This window comes from Salmo salar, chromosome ssa09, assembly GCF_905237065.1.
Source record: "Salmo salar chromosome ssa09, Ssal_v3.1, whole genome shotgun sequence".
NCBI lineage: Eukaryota > Metazoa > Chordata > Actinopteri > Salmoniformes > Salmonidae > Salmo > Salmo salar.
Genome location: NC_059450.1, coordinates 45,883,472 through 45,908,231, shown reverse-complemented (window position 1 = coordinate 45,908,231; position 24,760 = coordinate 45,883,472). Strand labels below are relative to the sequence as shown.

General features: G+C 47.3%; 1 protein-coding gene across 2 annotated transcripts in view; it reads right to left on the bottom strand.

Moving 5' to 3' along the window:
- The window catches only part of LOC106611460 (E3 ubiquitin-protein ligase TRIM9), a 143,377-nt gene that overhangs the window by 10,214 nt on the left and 108,403 nt on the right, over positions 1-24,760 (bottom strand). The window contains exons 3-7 of one of the 2 annotated variants that reach the window (XM_045723718.1): positions 23,733-23,789; positions 22,284-22,406; positions 6,556-6,666; positions 5,507-5,660; positions 5,168-5,313 (exon numbers count right to left, since the gene is read on the bottom strand). In XM_045723718.1, coding sequence (XP_045579674.1) covers positions 5,168-5,313; positions 5,507-5,660; positions 6,556-6,666; positions 22,284-22,406; positions 23,733-23,789 — 591 coding nt within the window. The remainder of the gene's footprint in view (positions 1-5,167; positions 5,314-5,506; positions 5,661-6,555; positions 6,667-22,283; positions 22,407-23,732; positions 23,790-24,760) is intronic. The other variant, XM_045723719.1, reaches the window with a different exon arrangement.

Here is a 24,760-nt window from a genome sequence, read left to right as displayed (position 1 = left end):
TGGTAGTAGTAGTAATAGTGGTAGTAGTAGTGGTGGTGGTGAGTGGTAGTAGTAGTAATAGTGGTAGTAGTGGTGGTAGTAGTACTAATTGTAGTAGTAGTGGTAGTAGTAGTAGTAGTAATAGTAATAGTAGTAGTAGTAGTAATAGTAGTAGTAGTAGTAATAGTAGTAGTAGTAGTAGTAGTAGTACTGGTAGTAGTAGTAGTAGTAGTAGTAGTAGTAGTAGTGGTAGTAGTAGTAGTAGTAGTAGTGGTAGTAGTGGTGGTAGTAGTAGTGGTAGTAGTAGTAGTAGTAGTGGTAGTGGTAGTGGTAGTAGTAGTAGTAATAGTGGTAGTAGTAGTGGTAGTAGTAGTAGTAGTAGTAGTAATAGTGGTAGTGGTAGTAGCAGTAGTAGTAATAGTAGTAGTAGTAGTAGTAGTGGTAGTAGTAGTAGTAGTAACAGTAGTAGTAGTGGTAGTGGTAGTAGTAGTGGTAGTGGTAGTAGTAGTGGTAGTAGTAGTAGTAGTAGTAATAGTGGTAGTAGTAGTAGTAGTAGTAGTAGTAATTGTGGTAGTAGTAGTGGTAATTGTGGTAGTAGTAGTGGTAGTAGTAGTAGTAGTAGTGGTAGTAGTAGTAGTAATAGTGGTAGTAGTGGTAGTAATAGTGATAGTAGTGGTAGTAATAGTAGTAGTAATAGTGGTGGTAGTAGTAGTAGTGGTAGTAGTGGTAGTGGTAGCAGTAGTAATAGTGGTAGTAGTAGTAGTAATAGTGGTAGTGGTAGTAGTAGTAATACTGGTAGTGGTATTAGTAGTGGTAGTAGTAGTAGTAGTAGTGGTAATAGGGGTAGTAGTAGTGGTAGTAGTAGTAGTAACAGTGGTAGTAGTAGTAGTAGTAGTAGTAGTAGTAGTGGTAGTGGTAGTGGTAGTAGTAGTAATAGTGGTAGTGGTAGTGGTAGTAGTGGTAGTAGTAATAGTAGTAGTAGTAGTAGTAGTAGTAATAGTGGTAGTGGTAGTAGTAGTAGTAGTAGTAGTGGTAGTAGTAGTAATAGTAGTAGTGGTAGTAGTAGTAGTAATAGTGGTAGTGGTAGTAGTAGTAGTAGTAGTAGTGGTAGTAGTAGTAATAGTAGTAGTAGTAGTGGTAGTGGTAGTGGTAGTAGTAGTAATAGTGGTAGTAGTAGTGGTAGTAGTACTAATTGTAGTAGTAGTGGTAGTAGTAGTAGTAGTAATAGTAATAGTAGTAGTAGTAGTAATAGTAGTAGTAGTAGTAATAGTAGTAGTAGTAGTAGTAGTAGTACTGGTAGTAGTAGTAGTAGTAGTAGTAGTAGTAGTAGTAGTGGTAGTAATATTGGTAGTAGTAGTAGTAGTAGTAGTGGTAATAGGGGTAGTAGTAGTGGTAGTAGTAGTAGTAACAGTGGTAGTAGTAGTAGTAGTAGTAGTAGTAGTGGTAGTGGTAGTGGTAGTAGTAGTAATAGTGGTAGTGGTAGTGGTAGTAGTGGTAGTCGTAATAGTAGTAGTAGTAGTAGTAGTAGTAATAGTGGTAGTGGTAGTAGTAGTAGTAGTAGTAGTGGTAGTAGTAGTAATAGTAGTAGTGGTAGTAGTAGTAGTAGTAGTAGTGGTAGTGGTAGTAGTAGTAGTAATAGTGGTAGTAGTAGTGGTAGTAGTACTAATAGTAGTAGTAGTGGTAGTAGTAGTAATAGTAATAGTAGTAGTAGTGGTAGTAGTAGTAGTAGTAATAGTAGTAGTAGTAGTAATAGCAGCAGTAGTAATAGTAGTAGTAGTACTGGTAGTAGTAGTAGTAGTAGTAGTGGTAGTAATATTGGTAGTAGTGGTAGTAGTAGTAATAGTGGTAGTAATAGTGGTAGTAGTACTAATAGTAGTAGTAAAAGTAGTAGTAGTAGTAGTAATAGTGGTAGTAGTAGTGGTAGCTGTAGTAGTAATATTGGTAGTGGTAGTAGTAGTAGTAGTGGTAGTAGTAATTGTGGTAGTAGTAGTAGTAATAGTGGTAGTAGAGGTAGTAGTAGTAGTAGTGGTACATTTTTACATTTTTAGTCATTTAGCAGATGCTCTTATCCAGAGCGACTTACAGTAGTGAATGCATACATTTCATTTCATTTTTTCTGTGCTGGCCCCCCGTGGGAATCGAACCCACAACCCTGGCGTTGCAAACACCATGCGTTGCAAACACCATGCTCTACCAACTGAGCTACAGGGAAGGCTAGTGGTAGCAGTAGTAATAGTGGTAGTAGTAGTAGTAATAGTGGTATTGGTAGTAGTAGTAGTAGTAGTAGTAATGGTGGTAGTAGTGGTAGCAGTAGTAGTAATATTGGTAGTGGTAGTGGTAGTAGTAGTAGTAGTAGTAGTGGTAGTAGTAGTAGTGGTAGTAGTGGTGGTAGTAGTAGTGGTAGTAGTAGTGGTAGTAGTAGTAGTAGTAGTAGTAATAGTGGTAGTGGTAGTAGTAGTAGTAGTAATAGCAGTAGTAGTAATAGTGGTAGTAGTAGTAGTAGTAGTAGTAGTAGTAGTGGTAGTAGTAGTAGTAGTAGTAGTAATAGTGGTAGTAGTAGTGGTAGTAGTACTAATAGTAGTAGTAGTGGTAGTAGTAGTAATAGTAATAGTAGTAGTAGTGGTAGTAGTAGTAGTAATAGTAGTAGTAGTAGTAGTAGTAGTAGTAGTAGTAGTACTGGTAGTAATAGTAGAAGTAATGGTAGTAATAGTGGTAGTAGTAGTGGTAGTAGTAGTGGTAGTAGTACTAATAGTAGTAGTAGTGGTAGTAATAGTGGTAGTAGTAGTAATAGTAGTAGTAGTAGTAGTAGTAAGAGTGGTAGTAATAGTGGTAGTAGTACTAATAGTAGTAGTAATAGTGGTAGTAGTGGTGGTAGTAGTAGTGGTAGTAGTAGTAGTAGTAGTGGTAGTGGTAGTGGTAGTAGTAGTAGTAATAGTAGTAGTAGTAGTAATAGTGGTAGTAGTAGTAGTAGTAGTAGTAGTAATAGTGGCAGTGGTAGTAGTAGTAGTACTAATAGTAGTAGTAGTGGTAGTAATAGTGGTAGTAGTGGTAGTGGTAGTAATAGTGGTAGTAGTGGTAGTAGTAGTAGTAGTAATAGTGGTAGTAATAGTGGTAGTAGTACTAATAGTAGTAGTAAAAGTAGTAGTAGTAGTAGTAGTGGTAGTAATAGTGGTATTAGTAGTGGTAGTGATAGTGGTATTAGTAGTGGTAGTAGTAGTAGTGGTAGCAGTAGTAGTAATATTGGTAGTAGTAGTAGTAGTAGTAGTAGTAGTAGTAGTAGTAGTAGTGGTGGTAGTTGTAGTGGTAGTTGTAGTAGTAGTAGTGGTAGTAGTAGTAGTGTTAGTAGTTGTAGTGGTAGTAATAGTAGAAATAGTGGTAGTGTTAGTAGTAGTAGTAATAGTAGTAGTAGTAGTGGTAGTAGAGTACATCTATACCTTTGATTGACATAACAACACTTCCTGTGTTTGTGTGTGTTTGAGACCCTCCCAGCTGACAGTTGTGTTATTGACCAGGCCCTTCCTCCTGGCACGATGTCATTCAGTGCTTCTTGATCACATGACTCGAATCTATCAAAGGGTTCCATCAGTGTATGGATTACCATACTTTGATGGAGACACCCACCCTGAACTGACCCCCATTACTATTAGTGCCCAGGACAAAACCCATCCTGAACTGACCCCCATTACTATTAGGGCCCAGGACAAAACCCATCCTGAACTGACCCCCATTACTATTAGGGCCCAGGACAAAACCCATCCTGAACTGACCCCCATTACTATTAGGGCCCAGGACAAAACCCATCCTGAACTGTCCCCCATTACTATTAGGGCCCAGGACAAAACCCATCCTGAACTGACCCCCATTACTATTAGGGCCCAGGACAAAACCCATCCTGAACTGACCCCCATTACTATTAGGGCCCAGGACAAAACCCATCCTGAACTGACCCCCATTACTATTAGGGCCCAGGACAAAACCCATCCTGAACTGACCCCCATTACTATTAGGGCCCAGGACAAAACCCATCCTGAACTGACCCCCATTACTATTAGGGCCCAGGACAAAACCCATCCTGAACTGACCCCCATTACTATTAGGGCCCAGGACAAAACCCATCCTGAACTGTCCCCCATTACTATTAGGGCCCAGGACAAAACCCATCCTGAACTGACCCCCATTACTATTAGGGCCCAGGACAAAACCCATCCTGAACTGTCCCCCATTACTATTAGGGCCCAGGACAAAACCCATCCTGAACTGACCCCCATTACTATTAGGGCCCAGGACAAAACCCATCCTGAACTGTCCCCCATTACTATTAGGGCTCAGGACAAAACCCATCCTGAACTGACCCCCATTACTATTAGGGCCCGGGAAAAAACCCATCCTGAACTTTCCCCCATTACTATTAGGGCCCGGGACTAAACCCATCCTGAACTGTCCCCCATTACTATTAGGGCCCGGGACAAAACCCATCCTGAACAATACCCCATTACTATTAGGGCCCGGGACTAAACCCATCCTGAACTGTCCCCCATTACTATTAGGGCCCGGGACAAAACCCATCCTGAACTGTCCCCCATTACTATTAGGGCCCGGGACAAAACCCATCCTGAACTGTCCCCCATTACTATTAGGGCCCGGGACTAAACCCATCCTGAACTGTCCCCCATTACTATTAGGGCCCGGGACAAAACCCATCCTGAACTGTCCCCCATTACTATTAGGGCCGGGGACTAAACCCATCCTGAACTGTCCCCCATTACTATTAGGGCCCGGGACTAAACCCATCCTGAACTGTCCCTCATTACTGTTAGGGCCGGGGACAATACCAGTATTGTGATCACCTGTTACTAGGGAGACACCCATCCTGAATTGTCCCTCATTACTATGACAACACACCAACCCTGAACTGTCCCTGTGTTACTATGACGACACCTATCCTGAACCGTTCCCCCTATTACCATGACAAAACCCATCCTGAACTGTCCCCCGTTACCATGGAGACAATTATCCTGAATTGTCCCCCGTTACCATAGAGACACCTACTCTGAACTGTCCCCTGTTACCATGGAGACACCCACCCTGAACTGTGCCCTGTTACTATGACAACACCCACCCTGTACTGTCCCCCATTACCATGGAGACACCACCCTGAACTGTCACCTGTTACCATGACATCACCCACCCTGTACTGTCCCCCGTTGCCGTCGTCCAGCTCCAGGATGTATCCATCCACGGCGATGGTGGAGAGAGGTGGCTGTTTCCATGACAACGTGGCGCTGTTGTTGATGGTGCAGCACTCCTCCAGCTGGAGCATGGGGGCTGCTGGGACTGAAGGGGGGACACACACACACACGTTAGAGTACAACACACACCCACACACACACACACACACACACACACACACACACACACACACACACACACACACACACACACACACACACACACACACACACACACACACACACACACACACACACACACACTACACCCAAACTCTCCTCCTCATCCTCCCCTCTACCTTTCATCTGTACGAAGTCTAGTTGGTGGATGGTCTGTAACAGGGGTCCGCTGTCCAGGGTCAGGTCAAAGTCACTGGTCATCCTGGGGGTCAGGGTTCCCTTCCCCCACTGGTCCTCCGTCATGTGCACCCTCCTGATCAGGGCGTCTGAGATCTGGGGGCAGGAACAGGGTCAGACAGGGTCAAAGGCAATGTCCCAAATGGCACCCTATTCCCTATATATGTCACGACTTCCACCGAAGTCGGTTCCTCTCCTTGTTCGGGCGGCGTTCGGCGGTCGACGTCACCGGCTTTCTAGCCATCGCCGCTCCATTTTTCATGTATTTGTTTTGTCTTCTTCCCTGCACACCTGGTTTTCATTCCCCAATCAATTCATATGTATTTATTTCTCTGTTCCCATCATGTCTTTGTGTAGGATTGTTTGTGTTACGTGTATTTTGATATTGTGGATATTGTTACGCACATTACTTTTTGTCTATGTTCCGTGTTTTGGGCACATTTTATGCTATTTTGTGCTGTCATTTTGACCGGAATACAAGTGCGCCTATTCACTACACTCTGCTCTCCTGCACCTGACTTCGCCTCCAATACACACTGCTAACAATATAGTGCACTACCCTATTCCCTATATAGTGCAATGCTTTTGACCAGATATTCATCTGATAGCTGCTGTATGTGATGAGAAGTTATACAAACACAGCATGCTAGCTGTTCCTGTAGACTTCTAGACATTACGCTAACGCTACTATCAATAGCTCACAAAACTACCTTCAAACTTCCTTCAAACTGCACACAGAGACATGCACTATCCGTTGAACCTCTATATACACCCAGAAAATCTTCCATTGAGGTCAGAATACTTATTTTACAAGGGAGACCTGTGATGTGGTTGTAATGACGACAGCTCAACTAGCTGGTGTTCTTTACTGACCTGGAGGATCCCGCTAGGGTCGATCTACACACACACACACACACACACACACACACACACACACACACACACACACACACACACACACACACACACACACACACACCCCCCCCCTTACCTGTAGGAATCCGCTGGGGTCGTTCTCCTTGATGACCTCCACACAGTATTCCATCAGGCCTGTTGTCTGACGCAGCTTCACTGTACAATGAGATATCTGATCCCTCACCACCTGGAAGGGACGGAGGGAGGGGAGAGAGAGAGAGAGAGAGAGAGAGAGAGAGAGAGAACGAGATGTTAATTCAAATTATAAGAGCGAATAGATAGGTCTTACGGAGGGACACGTACTGTATTAAACAGCAGAGGTTTCAGTGGTTGAATTATAATAACAATAATAATAATAAGAGTTATAATAATAATAATAGTGGCGCTTAAGACATCAGAGCAGGAAGTAGAGAAGGGAAGGAGAAGGAAGAGAGGAGAGGAAAAGAGAAGAGGGTGGGAGGAAAAAGAGAAGAGGATGGGAGGAAGGAGAGAAGATGAGGAGAGGAAGGAGATAAGAGGAGAGGAAGGAGAGAAGACGAGGAGAGGAAGGAGAGAAGAGGAGGGGAAGAAGGAGAGAAGAGGAGAGGAAGGAGAGAAGAGGAGAGGAAGGAGAGAAGAGGAGAGTAAAAGGAGAAGAGGAGAGGAGGAAGGAGAGAAGAGGGGAAGAAGGAGAGAAGAGGAGAGGAAGGAGAGAAGAAGGAAAAGGAGAAGAGGAGAGGAGGAAGGAGAGAAGAGGAGGGGAGGAAGGAGAGAAGAGGATGAGAGGAAGGAGAGAAGAGGATGAGAGGAAGGAGAGAAGAAGAGGGAGAGAAGAGGAGGAATGAGAGAAGAGGATTGGAGGAAAAAGTGGCATCATTGACAATATGTGACTAATTTCAGGAAACTAAGCATATGTCGCTCGTCACACAAAAGCAACAGCGGCCTTTTAATCCTGCAACCTGTTTAAAAAGGAGGCACTTTTACTTTTAATTTAACTTTTAATTTTTTTAAAGGCAGAAATGCCTTCTAGAACATGTGAACTTTCATGTGCCTTAATAAATTACAAACCTAGTTGGTTTAGCCATGGAAAAAGACCATGATTGGCTGAGATAATGGCTGGGCTGGACATGCCGAGAGATGATAGTGATTGGTCTGCCATGTAGCATGCTTCTGTCTCTAACATGAGCTGCTCCTTTCTAACACAGATTTTTTGAACGATATCACAAATAACTTCCAAAGTGTTGTTAATGCTCTCCACTTTCTAGAGGACCAGGTTCTGAAATCAGTGGAATTCCCGGTGGAAGCAGAATATGATAGCTAAGGAGATGGAGAAAATGTAGGTTGTTTGTTTGCAAATATGCAGAGGGAGTCGAAAAGAGAACACACACAGAAGACTGTTGTATAAAACACCTGTAAAAAAACACTGTTTATGGTACACTGGTACACTGGTATACTGGTATACTGGTACACTGGTATACTGGTATACTGGTACACTGGTACACTGGTATACTGGTATGTATTCACCTTGAGGACCCTACTCCCAGGCCACAACACACTGGGTATGTCCAAAATGGCACCCTATTTCATATATAGTGCATTATGGGCCCTGACCTAAAGTAGTTCACTACATAGGGAATAGGATGCACTATGGGTCCTGGTCTAAAGTAGTGCACTACATAGGGAATAGGATGCACTATGGGTCCTGGTTTAGAGTAGTGCACTACATAGGGAATAGGATGCACTATGGGTCCTGGTTTAAAGTAGTGCACTACATAGGGAATAGGATGCACTATGGGTCCTGGTTTAAAGTAGTGCACTACATAGGGAATAGGATGCACTATGGGTTCTGGTTTAAAGTAGTGCACTACATAGGGAATAGGATGCACTATGGGTCCTGGTTTAAAGTAGTGCACTACATAGGGAATAGGGTGCCACTTGAGTCTCATCCCCAGCCTCGCCTTGGCGCTGTTTAGATAGATGTTAGCTAGCAACACTAGTCCAGCAACTGCTAGTCTGCTGATTTTTAAATGTGTTGTTTGTGTTTGTGTGTGTGTGTCACTGTGTGTGTGTCACTGTGTGTGTGTCACTATGTCACTGTGTGTGTGTCACTGTGTGTGTGTGTGTGTGTCACTGTGTGTGTGTCACTGTGTGTGTGTGTGTGTGTGTCACTGCGTGTGTGTCACTGTGTGTGTGTGTGTGTGTCACTATTTGTGTGTGTGTCACTGTGTGTGTGTGTGTGTGTGTGTGTGTGTGTGTGTGTGTGTGTGTGTGTCACTGTGTGTGTGTGTCACTGTGTGTGTGTGTGTGTGTGTGTGTGTGTGTCACTGTGTGTGTGTGTATCGATGTGTCGGTTTGGATATTAGCAGTACAGTTCTCACACTGACTGACAGTAACTCATAATGTGTGTTGTCATGCAATGTCCTGCGACCACGGTACATTTTATATGGTCCTTCCAGCTGGATTAGAACCAACAAACCAATGTCCTGCGACCACGGTGCATTTTATATGGTCCTTCCAGCTGGATTAGAACCAACAAACCAATGTCCTGCGACCACGGTGCATTTTATATGGTCCTTCCAGCTGGATTAGAACCAACAAACCAATGTCCTGCGACCACGGTGCATTTTATATGGTCCTTCCAGCTGGATTAGAACCAACAAACTAATGTCCTAAGGATCTGTGTGGTCTGCCCTTAACCCTGGTCTCTCTCTCTATCCCTCTGGTCTGTCTCTCTATCCCTCTGGTCTTTCTCTCTATCCCTCTGGTCTCTCTCTCTACCCCTCTGGTCTCTCTCCATATCCCCTGGTCTCTCTCCATATCCCCTGGTCTCTCTCTATGCCTCTGATCTCTCTCTACATCTCCCTGGTCTCTCTCTCCATATCCCTTGTCTCTCTCTCTATCTCCCTGGTCTCTCTCCATCTCCCTGGTCTCTCTCCATCTCCCTGGTCTCTCTCTCCATATCCCTGGTCTCTCTCTCCATATCCCTGGTCTTTCTCTATCTCCCTGGTCTCTCTCCATCTCCCTGGTCTCTCTCCATCTCCCTGGTCTCTCTCCATCTCCCTGGTCTCTCTCTCCATATCCCTGGTCTTTCTCTATCTCCCTGGTCTCTCTCCATCTCCCTGGTCTCTCTCTCCATATCCCTGGTCTCTCTCTATCTCCCTCTGGTCTCTCTCCATCTCCCTGGTCTCTCTCTCTCCATATCCCTGGTCTCTCTCTCCATATCCCTGGTCTCTCTCTCCATATCCCTGGTCTCTCTCCATATCCCTGGTCTCTCTCTCCATATCCCTGGTCTCTCTCTATCTCCCTGGACTCTCTCCATCTCCCTGGTCTCTCTCCATCTCCCTGGACTCTCTCTATCTCCCTGGTCTCTCTCCATCTCCCTGGTCTCTCTCTATCCCTCTGGTCTCTCTCTCCATCCCTCTGGTCTCTCCCTCTATGCCTCTGGTCTCTCTCTCTATCCCTCTGGTCTGTCTCTCTATGCCTCTGGTCTCTCTCTCTATGCCTCTGGTCTGTCTCTCTATGCCTCTGGTCTCTCTCTCTATGCCTCTGGTCTCTCTCTCTATCCCTCTGGTCTCTCTCTCTATGCCTCTGGTCTCTCTCTCTATCCCTCTGGTCTCTCTCTCTATGCCTCTGGTCTCTCTCTCCATCTCCCTGGTCTCTCTCCATATCCCTTGTCTCTCTCTCCATCTCCCTCATCTCTCTCCATCTCCCTTGTCTCTCTCTCCATCTCCCTGGTCTCTCTCTCCATATCCCTGGTCTCTCTCTCCATATCCCTGGTCTCTCTCTCCATATCCCTGGTCTCTCTCCATATCCCTGGTCTTTCTCTATCTCCCTGGTCTCTTTCCATCTCACTGGTCTCTCTCCATCTCCCTGGTCTCTCTCTCCATATCCCTGGTCTCTCTCTATCTCCCTGGTCTCTCTCCATCTCCCTGGTCTCTCTCTCTCCATATCCCTGGTCTCTCTCTCCATCTCCCTGGTCTCTCTCTCTCTATCTCCCTGGTCTCTCTCCATCTCCCTGGACTCTCTCTATCTCCCTGGTCTCTCTCCATCTCCCTGGTCTCTCTCTATCCCTCTGGTCTCTCTCTCCATCCCTCTGGTCTCTCTCTCTATGCCTCTGGTCTCTCTCTCTATCCCTCTGGTCTGTCTCTCTATGCCTCTGGTCTCTCTCTCTATGCCTCTGGTCTGTCTCTCTATGCCTCTGGTCTCTCTCTCTATCCCTCTGGTCTGTCTCTCTATGCCTCTGGTCTCTCTCTCTATCCCTCTGGTCTGTCTCTCTATGCCTCTGGTCTGTCTCTCTATCCCTCTGGTCTCTCTCTCTATCCCTCTGGTCTCTCTCTCTATCCCTCTGGTCTCTCTCTCCATATCCCTGGTCTCTCTCTCCATATCCCTGGTCTCTCTCTCTCCATATCCCTGGTCTCTCTCTCTATATCCCTGGTCTCTCTCTCTATCCCTCTGGTCTCTCTCACTATGCCTCTGGTCTCTCTCTCTATCCCTCTGGTCTCTCTCTCTATCCCTCTGGTCTCTCTCTCTATCCCTCTGGTCTCTCTCTATCTCCCTGGACTCTCTCTATCTCCCTGGTCTCTCTCTATCCCCCTGGTCTGTCTCTCTATCCCTCTGGTCTCTCTCTCTATCCCTCTGGTCTCTCTCACTATCCCCCTCGTCTCTTTATCTCCCCGGTCTCTCTCCATCTCCCTGGTCTCTCTCTCCATATCCCTGGTCTCTCTCTCCATAACCCTGGTCTCTCTCTCCATATCCCTGGTCTCTCTCTCCATATCCCTGGTCTTTCTCTATCTCCCTGGTCTCTCTCCATCTCCCTGGTCTCTCTCCATCTCCCTGGTCTGTGATTATTTGGTCTATCCTTTCGACCACGGTGCATTTTATATGGTACACAGAGACGGATTGGAACCAAGACCTAAGAACCACAACAATGTTTGAGCTCTTTTCCTGCCAGGCAGGCCTGTGGACTAGCTGGTGGAATGTGAACTGACCTCACCCCTGGTCCAGTAGACTGTGATAATATAGGCTCTGGCTGCCTGTTCCCTGTAGTGCACTACTTTAGACCAGAGCTCTATATAGGGAATAGGGTTCCATTTATAGTGCACTACTTTAGACCAGAGCTGTATATAGGGAATAGGGTTCCATTTATAGAGCACTACTTTTGACCAGTGCTCTATATAGGGAATAGGGTTCCATTTATAGTGCACTACTTTTGGCCAGAGCTCTATAGAGAATAGGGTTCCATTTATAGTGCACTACTTTAGACCAGAGCTGTATATGGGGAATAGGGTTCCATTTATAGTGCACTACTTTTGACCAGAGCTCTATATAGGGAATAGGGTTCAATTTATAGTGCACTACTTTTGACCAGAGCTCTATATAGAGAATAGGGTTCAATTTATAATGTACTACTTTAGACCAGAGCTCTATATAGGGAATAGGGTTAATTTATAGTGCACTACTTTTGACCAGAGCTCTATATAGAGAATAGGGTTCAATTTATAATGCACTACTTTAGACCAGAGCTCTATATAGGGAATAGGGTTAATTTATAGTGCACTACTTTAGACCAGAGCTGTATGTGTATGTGTGCTCCTGTGTGGCCCTGGGCCCAAACTGCGGTGTCAGGTTGTCCACACCCCTGCAGTGGCCTGGCACTGCTCCAAGAGGTGCTTCTCTTCTCACTGCAGACAACCGGCTTCCTGTTGAACAGAATAAGTTTAACCACCCTCCTCCTCTCTTCCCCATCACCCCCTACTCACCCCTCTCACCTCTCCCCTACTCCTCCCCCTTACCCCTTCTCTCTCCCCTCCACTCCTCCCCCTTGACCAGGGCCACATAAGACTTGTTAAAAGTAGTGCACTATATAGGGAATAGGGTGCCATTTGGGATGTACTCAGAGATATAAAACTGCTACAGGAAATATCAATACAACTGCTTCAGCTGATGAGTCCAGATCCATTTGTCCGTGTTTTGTTAGGTTGGAGGAATTACATTTAAATTACTGGGTGAAGACAATAAGGTAAGAGAGAGACAGAGAGACAGAGAGAGAGAGAGAGAGAGAGAGAGAGAGAGAGAGAGAGAGAGAGAGAGAGAGAGAGAGAGAAAGAGAGCAGTAAAAGAGGGCAGAATAAAGAAGTAGAGGACAGAGGTATGTCTAAGTGGGCCACTGCCTGTCTCTCTCTCTCTCTCTCTCTCTGCAGAGCTGGTGGGGCCAGGAACCATTCCTCTCTGAGTCATTCGTGGCCGGGGTCGTTAACACTGTTGTACCTATTCAACAGCACAGCCAAAACGGTCTGAAACAGATACAGGGTCAGAGTGGCCCAGAGACCTGGAAAAAACAGGGACACCCCACATGAAAGAAGACTATAGTGTATACTATGGTAAGATTACTATAGTATTTACTGTAGTGTTTTTGCAGACTGTAGTGTACTGAAATATTCACTGTCGTGTTTTAGATCAGACTAAGGACACTAACCCTAGATCACAGACTAAGGACACTAACCCTAGATCACAGACTAAGGACACTAACTCTAGATCACAGACTAAGGACACTAACCCTAGATCACAGACTAAGGACACTAACCCTAGATCACAAAGGACACTAACCCTAGATCACAGACTAAGGACACTAGATCACAGACTAAGGACACTAACCCTAGATCATAGCCTAAGGACACTAACTCTAGATCACAAACTAAGGAGACTAACCCTAGATCACAGACTAAGGACACTAGATCACAGACTAAGGACACTAGATCACAGACTAAGGACACTAACCCTAGATCATAGCCTAAGAACACTAACCCTAGATCACAGACTAAAGACACTAACCCTAGATCACAGACTAAGGACTTTAACCCTAGATCATAGCCTAAGGACACTAACCCTAGATCACAGACTAAGGACACTAGATCACAGACTAAGGACTTTAACCCTAGATCATAGCCTAAGGACACTAACCCTAGATCACAGACTAAGGACACTAGATCACAGACTAAGGACTTTAACCCTAGATCATAGCCTAAGGACACTAACCCTAGATCACAGACTAAGGACACTAGATCACAGACTAAGGACACTAGATCACAGACTAAGGACACTAGATCACAGACAGAAACACAAAACAAAGCAAATATTTGACTCTGGGCCCGAGTATTAGGCAGTTTACTCTGGGCACGCTTTTCATCCGAAATCGAAAATACTGCCCCCTATACCCTAAAAAGTTAAGGCAAACAGCGTATGCTTTTACTAATCATAGTTGCACACCTCATGTAGCATAGCCATCTGGCCTATATGTTTTGATAAGGTTTGTATCACAACTAAAGTGGCCAAATAACTTCTTAAAAGCACACGGATCCGCTTTACAACAGGTGTAGAGCCTAACTGGCATACACATACGCAGCACGTGAGTATCACGTTTGGGGAAGATCATTTTCACCATAAAAAAATGCATAATCGCATTTGTAGTCACTTTTGATAATGATGTTTTCCTGCTTCACTCTTATATCCTACTGCCATGTGCACATTTCTACGCTTATAAAGTGAAGAAATAGTCTAATAGTTTATCAACATTTTAAGCAAAAAGTTTTTATCTGTTATGTCAGGCTCATTGGTTAAAACAGCTTTTAATATGGGATCTATCGCATCCCACAACTGTCCCGGACTATGTTTGGAATATTTATTTCTCACACAGAATAGGTCTTACTTTTGTACTATGGGGGATAGTAGATTGACATAGGCTAGTGCTTTTGCTGTTTGTTAGGCCTACTCATCTTGTTGGTTGACGATATCTTCAATATGCGCCTCGGAATTGGATAAGGATGCGTGCAGTTGCGTACCCGATGTGTCTGTCTTCACTTGTAGCCTGTGAGAAAGTTCCGGTCATATGACTGAGAGCCATGTGAGTGAGAGGTGGTTTGACACGCAGGCGGGAGAAAGGAATTATAATTATTATATTCAGCCCAAGGGCACAACGGCCACTTGCCACAAAAGGCACCAATGTTTTTAGGGGGATTATGGCCGCACAAAGGGGAAATTCGAGGCCTTATCAAGTGCTTGTCAAATTGTGAATGAGAGACTGATGAAGTGTGTACAGTCTGCACAAAAAAAACAAAGCAGAGCTCATGCCTTTCATGCAACTTTTTTCAAATCATCATTAGAGTCTCATCATGCAGCTTTACAATGTATTAAACATCAAAACATATAGCCCAACGTTTGTAGAACAACTAAAGCTACATTAATAACTCTAAATTAAACATATACCGTAGGAATACCTATTTCTTTGTTAACCGCTCAACACAGAATAGCCGCATGTGTGCACAACCCTCAAATCATTGAGAAAATATCCGTACTATTTTATTCAGCTTTGTTCAGGTGTGTTTCTTCATACTATAAAATGACACGGAATTCTAAGCAAATCTTGTCTGCTAAATGAACTAGTGTTGTCACGGGCTGGCTCGAGGAACAACAGGAGAGGTAGAGTCAGGCGCAGGAGACAGAGAGAGTTCGTGACCACACTTCTTTATTTGAAGTACTGTACGCGGTCGATACGCTATAGGGGCGCAGCCCTGAAAGATTCTGCGGTGGTGTACACAAAATAAAGAAACCACTGGCAGAAGGGAAAACTCAATACACGTTCTGACGAACACACAAAACCCGGACAAGCAACACAATCACGTACAACCACATACATCCTACGCTAACCTAAATAACCCCCCCTTACTAATTACTAACCCAAATCAGGTGCGTGCCTACCTAGACCTAACCAAACGAAAGTGAAACAAAAAGGGATCGATGGCAGCTAGTAGGCCGGCGACGACGACCGCCGAGCTCCGCCCGGCCGAGGAGGGGCGCCACCATCCGTCACTGTCGTGACAGTACTCCCCGTCTGACGCGCGGCTCCCGCAGCGCGCCGACGCCGGCCTGGAGGACGCCCGGAGGGCGAGGCGCAGGGCGATCCGGATGGAGGCTGTGGAACTCCCGGATGAGCGCTGGGTCCAGTATGTCCTCCACCGGTACCCAGCACCTCTCCTCCGGGCCGTACCCCTCCCAGTCCACGAGGTACTGCAGGCCCCTCGCCCGGCGTCTGGAGTCCAGGATGGACCGGACTGTGTACGCCGGGGGCCCCCCGATGTCCAGGGGGGGTGGAGGGACCTCCCGTACCTCATTTTCCTGCAGCGGACCAGCACCACCGGCCTGAGGAGAGACACATGAAACGAGGGGTTAATGCGATAATAAGAAGGAAGTTGTAATCTGTAACACACCTCGTTTATTCTCCTCAGGACTTTAAATGGCCCCACAAACCGCGGACCCAGCTTCCGGCAGGGCAGGCGGAGGGGCAGGTTCCGGGTCGAGAGCCAGACTCTCTCCCCTGGGGTGAACACGGGGGCCTCGCTGCGGTGCCGGTCAGCGCTCGCTTTTTGTCGTACCCTGGTTCGTTCCAGGGATTCCTGCACAGCGTTCCAGGTCTCCCTTGAGCGCTGAACCCATTCCTCCACCGCAGGGGCCTCCGTCTGGCTCTGATGCCATGGCCCCAGGACCGGCTGATAACCCAACACACATTGGAATGGTGATATGTTGGTGGAGGAGTGGCGCAAAGAGTTCTGAGCCATTTCGGCCCATGGCACGAACCTTGCCCACTCCCCTGGCCGGTCCTGGCAGTAGGACCGCAGGAACCTGCCCACCTCCTGGTTTACCCTTTCCACCTGCCCATTACTTTCGGGGTGAAACCCCGAGGTCAGACTGACCGAAACCCCCAGTCGCTCCATAAACGCCCGCCACACTCGGGACGTGAACTGGGGGCCTCGATCTGAGACGATATCCTCGGGCACCCCGTAGTGCCGGAAGACGTGGGTGAATAAGGCTTCCGCGGTCCGTAGGGCCGTAGGAAGACCGGGTAACGGAAGCAGACGGCAGGACTTAGAAAACCGGTCCACAACGACCAGGATCGTAGTGTTGCCCTGAGACGGCGAGAGATCGGTCAAGAAATCCACCGCCAGGTGGGACCATGGTCGTTGTGGAACCGGGAGGGGTTGTAATTTCCCTCTAGGCAGGTGCCTGGGAGCCTTACTCTGAGCGCACACCGAACAGGAGGAGACATAGTGCCTCACGTCCCTCACCAAGGTGGGCCACCAGTATCTCCCACTAAGACCACGCACCGTCCGCTCAACCCCTGGGTGACCCGAGGAGGGAAGCGTGTGAGCCCACCGAATCAGCCGATCGCGAACATCGAGCGGAACGTACTTACGACCCACTGGACACTGCGGAGGAGTAGGCTCCGTCCGTAACGCCCGCTCGATGTCCGCGTCCACCTCCCAGACCACCGGTGCCACCAGGCAGGAGGCTGGAAGTATGGGCGTGGGATCGGTGGACCGTTCCTCGGCGTCATGGAGACGAGACAGTGCGTCGGCCTTAGTGTTCCGGGAACCTGGGATATACGAGATGTTAAACCGAAATCTCGTAAAGAACATCGCCCACCTGGCTTGACGCGGGTTCAATCTCCTCGCCGCCCGGATGTACTCCAGATTGCGATGGTCAGTCCAGATGAGAAAAGGGTGACGTGCCCCCTCAAGCCAATGTCTCCACACCTTCAGGGCTCTGACCACAGCCAACAGCTCCCTGTCCCCTACATCATAGTTACGCTCCGCCGGACTCAACTTCCTAGAGAAGAAGGCGCAGGGGCGGAGTTTTGGGGGGCGCCCGAGCGCTGGGACAGCACGGCTCCTACCCCAGCCTCGGACGCGTCCACCTCCACTATGAAGGGCAAAGAGGGGTCCGGGTGCGCCAGCACCGGAGCGTCGGTGAACAAAACCTTCAGACGACTAAAGGCCCTGTCCGCCTCCGCGGACCACTGCAACCGCACCGGCCCCCCTTCAACAGTGAGGTAATGGGAGCCGCCACCTGCCCAAAGCCCCGGATAAACCTCCGGTAGTAATTGGCAAATCCCAAAAACTACTGCACCTCCTTCACCGTGGTGGGAGTCGGCCAATTACGCACGGCTGAAACGCGGTCACATTCCATCACTACCCCTGATGAGGAAATGCGATACCCCAAGAAAGAGACGGCTGGTTTGGAAAACTCACATTTCTCAGCCTTGACGTATAGGTCATGCTCCACCAGTCGCCCAAGCACTTTACGCACCAGAGACACATGCTCGGCGCGTGTAGTGGAGTAGACCAGAATGTCATCGATGTACACCACTACACCCTGACCGAGCAGGTCCCGGAGAATCTCGTCCACAAAGGATTGAAAGACTGCGGGAGCATTCTTTAACCCATACGGCATGACGAGGTACTCATAATGGCCAGATGTGGTACTAAATGCCGTTTTCCACTCGTCCCCTCCTCGGATACGCACCAGATTATATGCGCTCCTGAGATCCAATTTCGTGAAGAAGCGCGCCCCGTGAAATGACTCCATCGCCGAGGCGATGAGAGGTAGTGGGTAACTGAAACCCACTGTGATGGCATTTAGACCTCTATAGTCAATGCACGGGCGCAGACCTCCCTCCTTCTTCTTCACGAAAAAGAAGCTCGAGTTGACGGGTGAGTGAGATGGCCGAATGTATCCCTGCCTCAAGGACTCAGTGACGTATGTCTCCATAGCCGCTGTTTCCTCCTGAGACAGGGGATGAACGTGACTACGAGGAAGGGCAGCGCCCACCTGGAGGTTTATCGCACAGTCTCCTCGTCGATGAGGTGGTAATTGGGTCGCCTTCGTTTTACTGAAGGCGATAGCCAAATCGGCATACTCTGAGGGAATGTGCACGGTGGATACTTGGTCTGGACTCTCCACCGTAGTCGCACCGATGGAAACTCCTATGCACCTGCCCGAGCACTCATTTGACCACCCCTTAAGAGCCCTCTGTCCCCACGAAATCTTAGGGTTGTGAGTGGCTAGCCAGGGAATCCCTAGAACCACTGGAAATGCTGGGGAATCGATGAGGAAAAGACTAATCCGCTCCTCATGACCCCCCCGCATTACCATGACCAGAGGCACAGTGACCTCCCTGACCAGCCCTGACCCTAGTGGTCGACTGTCTAGGGCGTGCACGGGGAAGGGTTGGTCCAACTGGACCAGGGGAATCCCTAACTTAGCCGCGACCCCACGGTCCATAAAACTCCCTGCTGCGCCTGAATCGACTAGCGCCTTAAACCGGGAGTGAGGGGAGAAACAAGGAAAGGACACTGACACATACATGTGACGGACAGGGGGTCTGGGTGAGGCTGGTGCTGACTCACCTGAGGTGTCAAAGGAGCGCTCTGCCTGCCTTCTGGACTCCTAGGGGAGTCTCCCCAGCACCGGTCCACAGTGTGCCCTCTGCGACCACATGAGGTGCAGGAGCGACCTCCCCTCCAGTCTTCCTGGCTGCTGCCCCCCTATCTCCATAGGCGTGGGAGCAGGAGGGCTGGAGGGTGGAATGAGCAGGGCCCGGGTCGGACGTCCGCGGGCGGCCAGCAGATTGTCCAGTCGGATGGACAGATCCACCAGTTGGTCCAGTGTGTGGGTCGTGTCCCGACAGGCTAATTCCCGGCGGACGTCCTCCCTCAAACTACAACGGTAGTGATCTATAAGGGCCCTCTCATTCCACCCTGCTCCCGCGGCCAGGGTCCAGAACTCGAGCGCGAAGTCCTGCGCGCTCCTCGTCTCCTGCCTCAGGTGAAACAGCCGCTCACCCGCCGCTCTCCCCTCCGGGGATGATCGAATACTGCCCGAAAGCGGCGGGTGAACTCTGGGTAGTTGTCCCTGGCTGAGTCCGGACTGTCCCACACGGCGTTTGCCCATTCCAGGGCCTTACCCGTGAGGCAGGAGACGAGGACGCTGACGCTCTCCTCCCCCGAGGGAGAGGGACGAACGGTCGCCAGGTATAACTCCAACTGGAGCAAGAAGCCCTTACACCCAGCGGCCGTTCCATCGTACTCCCTGGGGGAGCGAGTTTCACCCCACTGGTACTGGGTGCTGTGGGTGCTGGTGGGGCGCAGGCTGTTGGCCTGCCGCGTTCAGGGGGCCGAGAGCGCGTCGGTCCCAGCTCTCCAGGCGCGCCAACACCTGATCCATGGCGTTCCCCAGCCGGTGGAGCAGGGTGGAGTGTTGGTCTACGGTTTCCTCCATGGACATGGCTGGCGCTGAAGCTCCTGCTGACTCCATTTAGGTTGGGTACTTGATTTCTGTCACGGGCTGGCTCGAGGAACAACAGGAGAGGTAGAGTCAGGCGCAGGAGACAGAGAGAGTTCGTGACCACACTTCTTTATTTGAAGTACTGTACGTGGTCGATACGGTATAGGGGCGCAGCCCTGAAAGATTCTGCGGTGGTGTACACAAAATAAAGAAACCACTGGCAGAAGGGAAAACTCAATATACGTTCTGACGAACACACAAAACCCGGACAAGCAACACAATCACGTACAACCACATACATCCTACGCTAACCTAAATAACCCCCCCTTACTAATTACTAACCCAAAACAGGTGCGTGCCTACCTAGACCTAACCAAACGAAAGTGAAACAAAAAGGGATCGATGGCAGCTAGTAGGCCGGCGACGACGACCGCCGAGCTCCGCCCGGCCGAGGAGGGGCGCCACCATCCGTCACTGTCGTGACAAGTGTAGCCCACAGCCATATGGCATAGCCAGATCAGTACCTAACATAAGGACAACTCAGAGTATGCTATTCTGTTCTTCTGAACTAGACTACATTTTCTTCATATCATGTTTCTTCAGACCTGTTTAAAATAAATAATGGATTTATTGTGATGGTTTAGGCTATATTACTATTAAAATGTAGATGTTCCAAAGGTCTGCATCAGTGGCTTGTAGGCTGTGTGGAAGCCAGGAGATGCTAAATGTTAATTAACGGTCAATTACCGTGAGACCGGCAGTTATTTGCTTGAAAATCACCGCCACAGCCCTAGTTCTGAGTGTTTGTCAATACCATTACGTTGAAGGGAAATGCAACATCATGATGAGTAGACTATCTTCCTTGGTAAACAGACTGCACTGCACTGGCCAGAGACTGCTGCAGCAGTGACATAGCAATTACAACAGAGAGATACGGATGAGTTATGAGATAGATAGATGTGTGTGTGTGTGTGTGTGTGTGTGTGTGTGTGTGTGTGTGTGTGTGTGTGTGTGTGTGTGTGTGTGTGTGTGTGTGTGTGTGTGTGTGTGTGTGTGTGTGTTTCTGTGTGTGAGATCAAATGAAAGGAAATACAATTATGTAATATATTGAATTCCTCAGCATGACAAATTAACTGCCTCCTCTCTCTGTGTCCATCTTTAATGACTGTCTTTCACAGATCCCCATCTATCCTGAGAGAGAGAGAGAGAGAGAGAGAAATGAGAGAGAAAGAGACAGATCGAGAGAGAGAGATTACAGAGAGAGAGAATGAGACAGAGAATGAGACAGAGAGAATGAGAGAGAGAGACAGAACAAGAGAGAGAGAGAGAATGAGAGAGAGAGAGAGACAGAATGAGAGAGAGATACAGAGAGAGATACAGAGAGAGATACAGAGAGAGAGACAGAATGAGAGAGAGCTACAGAGCGAGAGAAATACAGAGAGAGCGAGATACAGAGAGAGATACAGAGAGAGAAAGAGAGAACGAGAGAGATACAGAGAGAGAGAGAATGACAGAGAGAGAAAGAGACAGAACGAGAGAGAGATACAGAGAAAGAAAGAGAGAGAGAGAGTGAGAGAGAGAGAGAGAGAGAGAGAGAGAGAGAGAATGAAGAGAGAGAGAGAGAGAGAGAGAGAAATGAAGAGATAGAAAGAGAGAGAGCTCAAACATAGCCCCATCTGAGGATGCCATTAGAAGCAGCCATTATGTACACACACACACACACACACACACACACACACACACACACACACACACACACACACACACACACACACACACACACACACACACACACACACACACACACACACACACACACACACACACACACACACACACACACAGCTTCGATAACAAGCTCTGCACGTCGCTATATCCTGGTCATCATGGAGATGGTTGCCTCTGACGACATCGAGCGATACTTTCTCAGGGACCAGAGGAGAGGAAAACACTGTGTGTGTGTGGTGTGTGTGTGTGGTGTGTGTGGAATAAGAATGGGTTTGAATAGCTCTCTAGTAGAGCAGGGACAAGGCTCCTGCTGTTAACATTCCAAGGTATGTCTCTGAAAGTGAAGCAAGTTAATTAATAACCCCAAACATGACATCGCCGATCCGAGATAAACACAGCAGTGCTTTAACCCGAGGTTGAAACCCGAGGGTGATTCATTTACGAATGTATATGCAAACAATACAGAAAAATTAAAAATAAATAAATACCTGAATATTTAATTCTGTCTGTTTCATATTCATTCATCAATGTTTTAATCATTACTCTAGGCAGGAAGGCAGGAAGGCTGATGGTTTTGGTCCCTAAAGAAGCAAAGAAAACCTGGGTCTCCACACAAAACCGCTGGTGGAAGTTTCTAGATGACCCGACGAGCAGAAGTGATAACGTCAAGTGAGTCAAAATGGTCCTGCATAGCAGCTCAGGGCTGTGTCCTGATTCTACACCCTTCTCGCAAAGTGTACACTCGCACACTTTCTTGCATGGATTTAATAAGGGTGGAAACTCACTCCAGTCAATGCTTACATCAATCATATGCTTTTAAATCCCTAACGGGGAGTGTACACTTCTGGAAAAGGGTGGTGAATTGTATTCATAATCTTCATTTTATGCATAATTCTGCCTGTTTACTATTCCTTCATTCATTTATCATTGTTACCCCGCAGACAGGAAGTCCCCTGGGCTTGATCCAAAATGGCATCTCACCTTCAGCTTGTGCTCATGCTCCTTGTTGACGCGGGTCAGCAGCTGGGCCTTGCGTCGGTTCAGGGCGTCGATGAGGGCGTCACACTGCGCCACCAGACAGGCTTCGAACTCCACACCGTTCTCCTGCAGGAAAGACAGACAGTCAGAAACACAGACAGACAGACAGCTGGGACACAAGGCTGTGTGGATAGACTTTGAAGAACACATAAAGACAGGAATGACAGACAGGAAGGTAGTATGTATCAGTCCTACGGTTAAAAAAAAACAGGCAAACTGACAGACACATACACAATGTGAGGCCGTATTTATCAAGCGTCTCAGAGTAGGAGAGCTGATCTAGGATCAGTTTTGCCATTTAGATCAGAATGAATGAGTGTATATTTATTTACCTTTATTTAACTAGGCAAGTCAGTTAAGAACAAATTCTTACTTTCAATGACAGCCTACCAGGGAACAGTGGGTTAACTGCCTTGTTCAGGGGCAGAACGACAGATTTTTACCTAGTCAGCTCAGGGATTTGATCTAGCAAGCTTTCAATTACTAGTCCAACGCGCTAGCCACTAGGCTACCTGCCGCCCCTAATCATAATGAATCAGACTATATGGATAGATCCTAGATCATAATGAATCAGACAATATGGGCAGATCCTAGATCATAATGAATCAGACTAAATGGATAGATCCTAGATCATAATGAATCAGGCAATATGGGCAGATCCTAGATCATAATGAATGAGGGTATATGGACAGATCCTAGATCAGAATGAATGAGGGTATATGGACAGATCCTAGATCAGAATGAATGAGGGTGTATGGGCAGATCCTAGATCATAATGAATGAGGGTGTATGGACAGATTCTAGATCATAATGAATGAGGGTGTATGGACAGATTCTAGATCAGAATGAATGAATGAGGGTATATGGGCAGATTCTAGATCAGAATGAATGAGGGTGTATGGACAGATCCTAGAGCATAATGAATGAGGGTATATGGACAGATTCTAGATCAGATTGAATGAGGGTATATGGACAGATCCTAGATCAGCACTCTTAATCTGAGATGCTTAATTCGTACAGCCCCAGATCATTGAAACACATGTAACCCTAAAATAAAGCAGACCAGGTGCTGCCTGTCGGGGACAAGATGGCAGACTACTGGGAAAGGAACTGTCATGGGCAGACTAGACTAGCTAAAGTCTTTTTAGTTATTTATATTTTACTATCTGAAGACTATTTGTAGTTTGAAACAAGTTCATTGTGGTGAACAGACTGAAGAAACTAGTGTAGTGAAAGAAGATTGGAGATTCCATTGATATCTACTTCTCAGGTAAGGTTGCATCACCAGGTATTGTTGGAGTTCTCCTGTATCCCAACCCAACTCTACCCCTCCATTTCACTCCTCCTCTCCTCTCCTCCTCCTTCTCCTCCTCCTTCTCCTCCACTTCTCACCTTCAGTGTTCCCCACCCTGATGTCACTAGTAAGGGTCTCCCTGGACCATCAGCGGGCTGTGTGACAAGAAGAGGAATCAGCTTGGACATCTGATCTAATCCAGAGAAATAGAATGCTTTGCTCCAAAATGAGACACTCAAAATGGCCGCCAGAGAGTCCACCCATTATGGCATCATCGACCTGAATAGGGATACCCATCCAACTCATTGTAATTCTATGATCTACCCCCTCATCCCACGCTCTGTCTATGACACCTAGTGTTACCATAGCTACTGTTGTTGGGTATCATGGTAACACTTCAGGCAAAGTTCACAGTTGTCAATGCTTAAAGTTCTGTACATATTAGTGAACTAAAGGCGTCAGCATGCTTCAGTTAGGTTGGCGGCTAGCCGAAGTCCAGTGTGCTCGCATACTCCCTTGAAAGACCTTCACTTGAAAAACAAGAAAAAAAATGGCAATAGTACTGTTTGTCCATTTTGAGATGCCGTAGCCAGTATACACTTCTTCAAAATAGTCTTAATTAATCTAAGACAACTCAAGAAATCTGTCATTAATTTTGACGTTTTTGCAGAGGAGATTTTAGTCGTGCAATTTTACATCTAACTAAGATGTTTGTTGCAGTATTTCTCAAGTGAAAAAATGTGCATGAAAACGAGTTGTTTCTCGTTGAATGACAACAAAGACTTTATTGTAGAATCTCTACTGTTGACCAATCACTGACGATGGGCCGTAGACTTCGGGCTACCGACTTCGGCTTGCCTCCAGATTTTTTTTATAACCTTATTGATGTCCAAAACGAACCAAAAATGTTTTGTCATAATATATGCACAAAGTCTTCCCGAGGTGTTTTGTCTGGGAAGCATGCGGACGGCTTAAGGAGTTCCTATAGGATGACAGGGGATTGGGGCTATGACTGGGTGTAGGAGGGGCTTGTGATGGCGGGAGGAGGGACTGTGACTACGTCCCAAATGGCACCCTATTCCCTATATAGCGCACTACTTTTAACCAAAGCCCTATGGGACCCTAT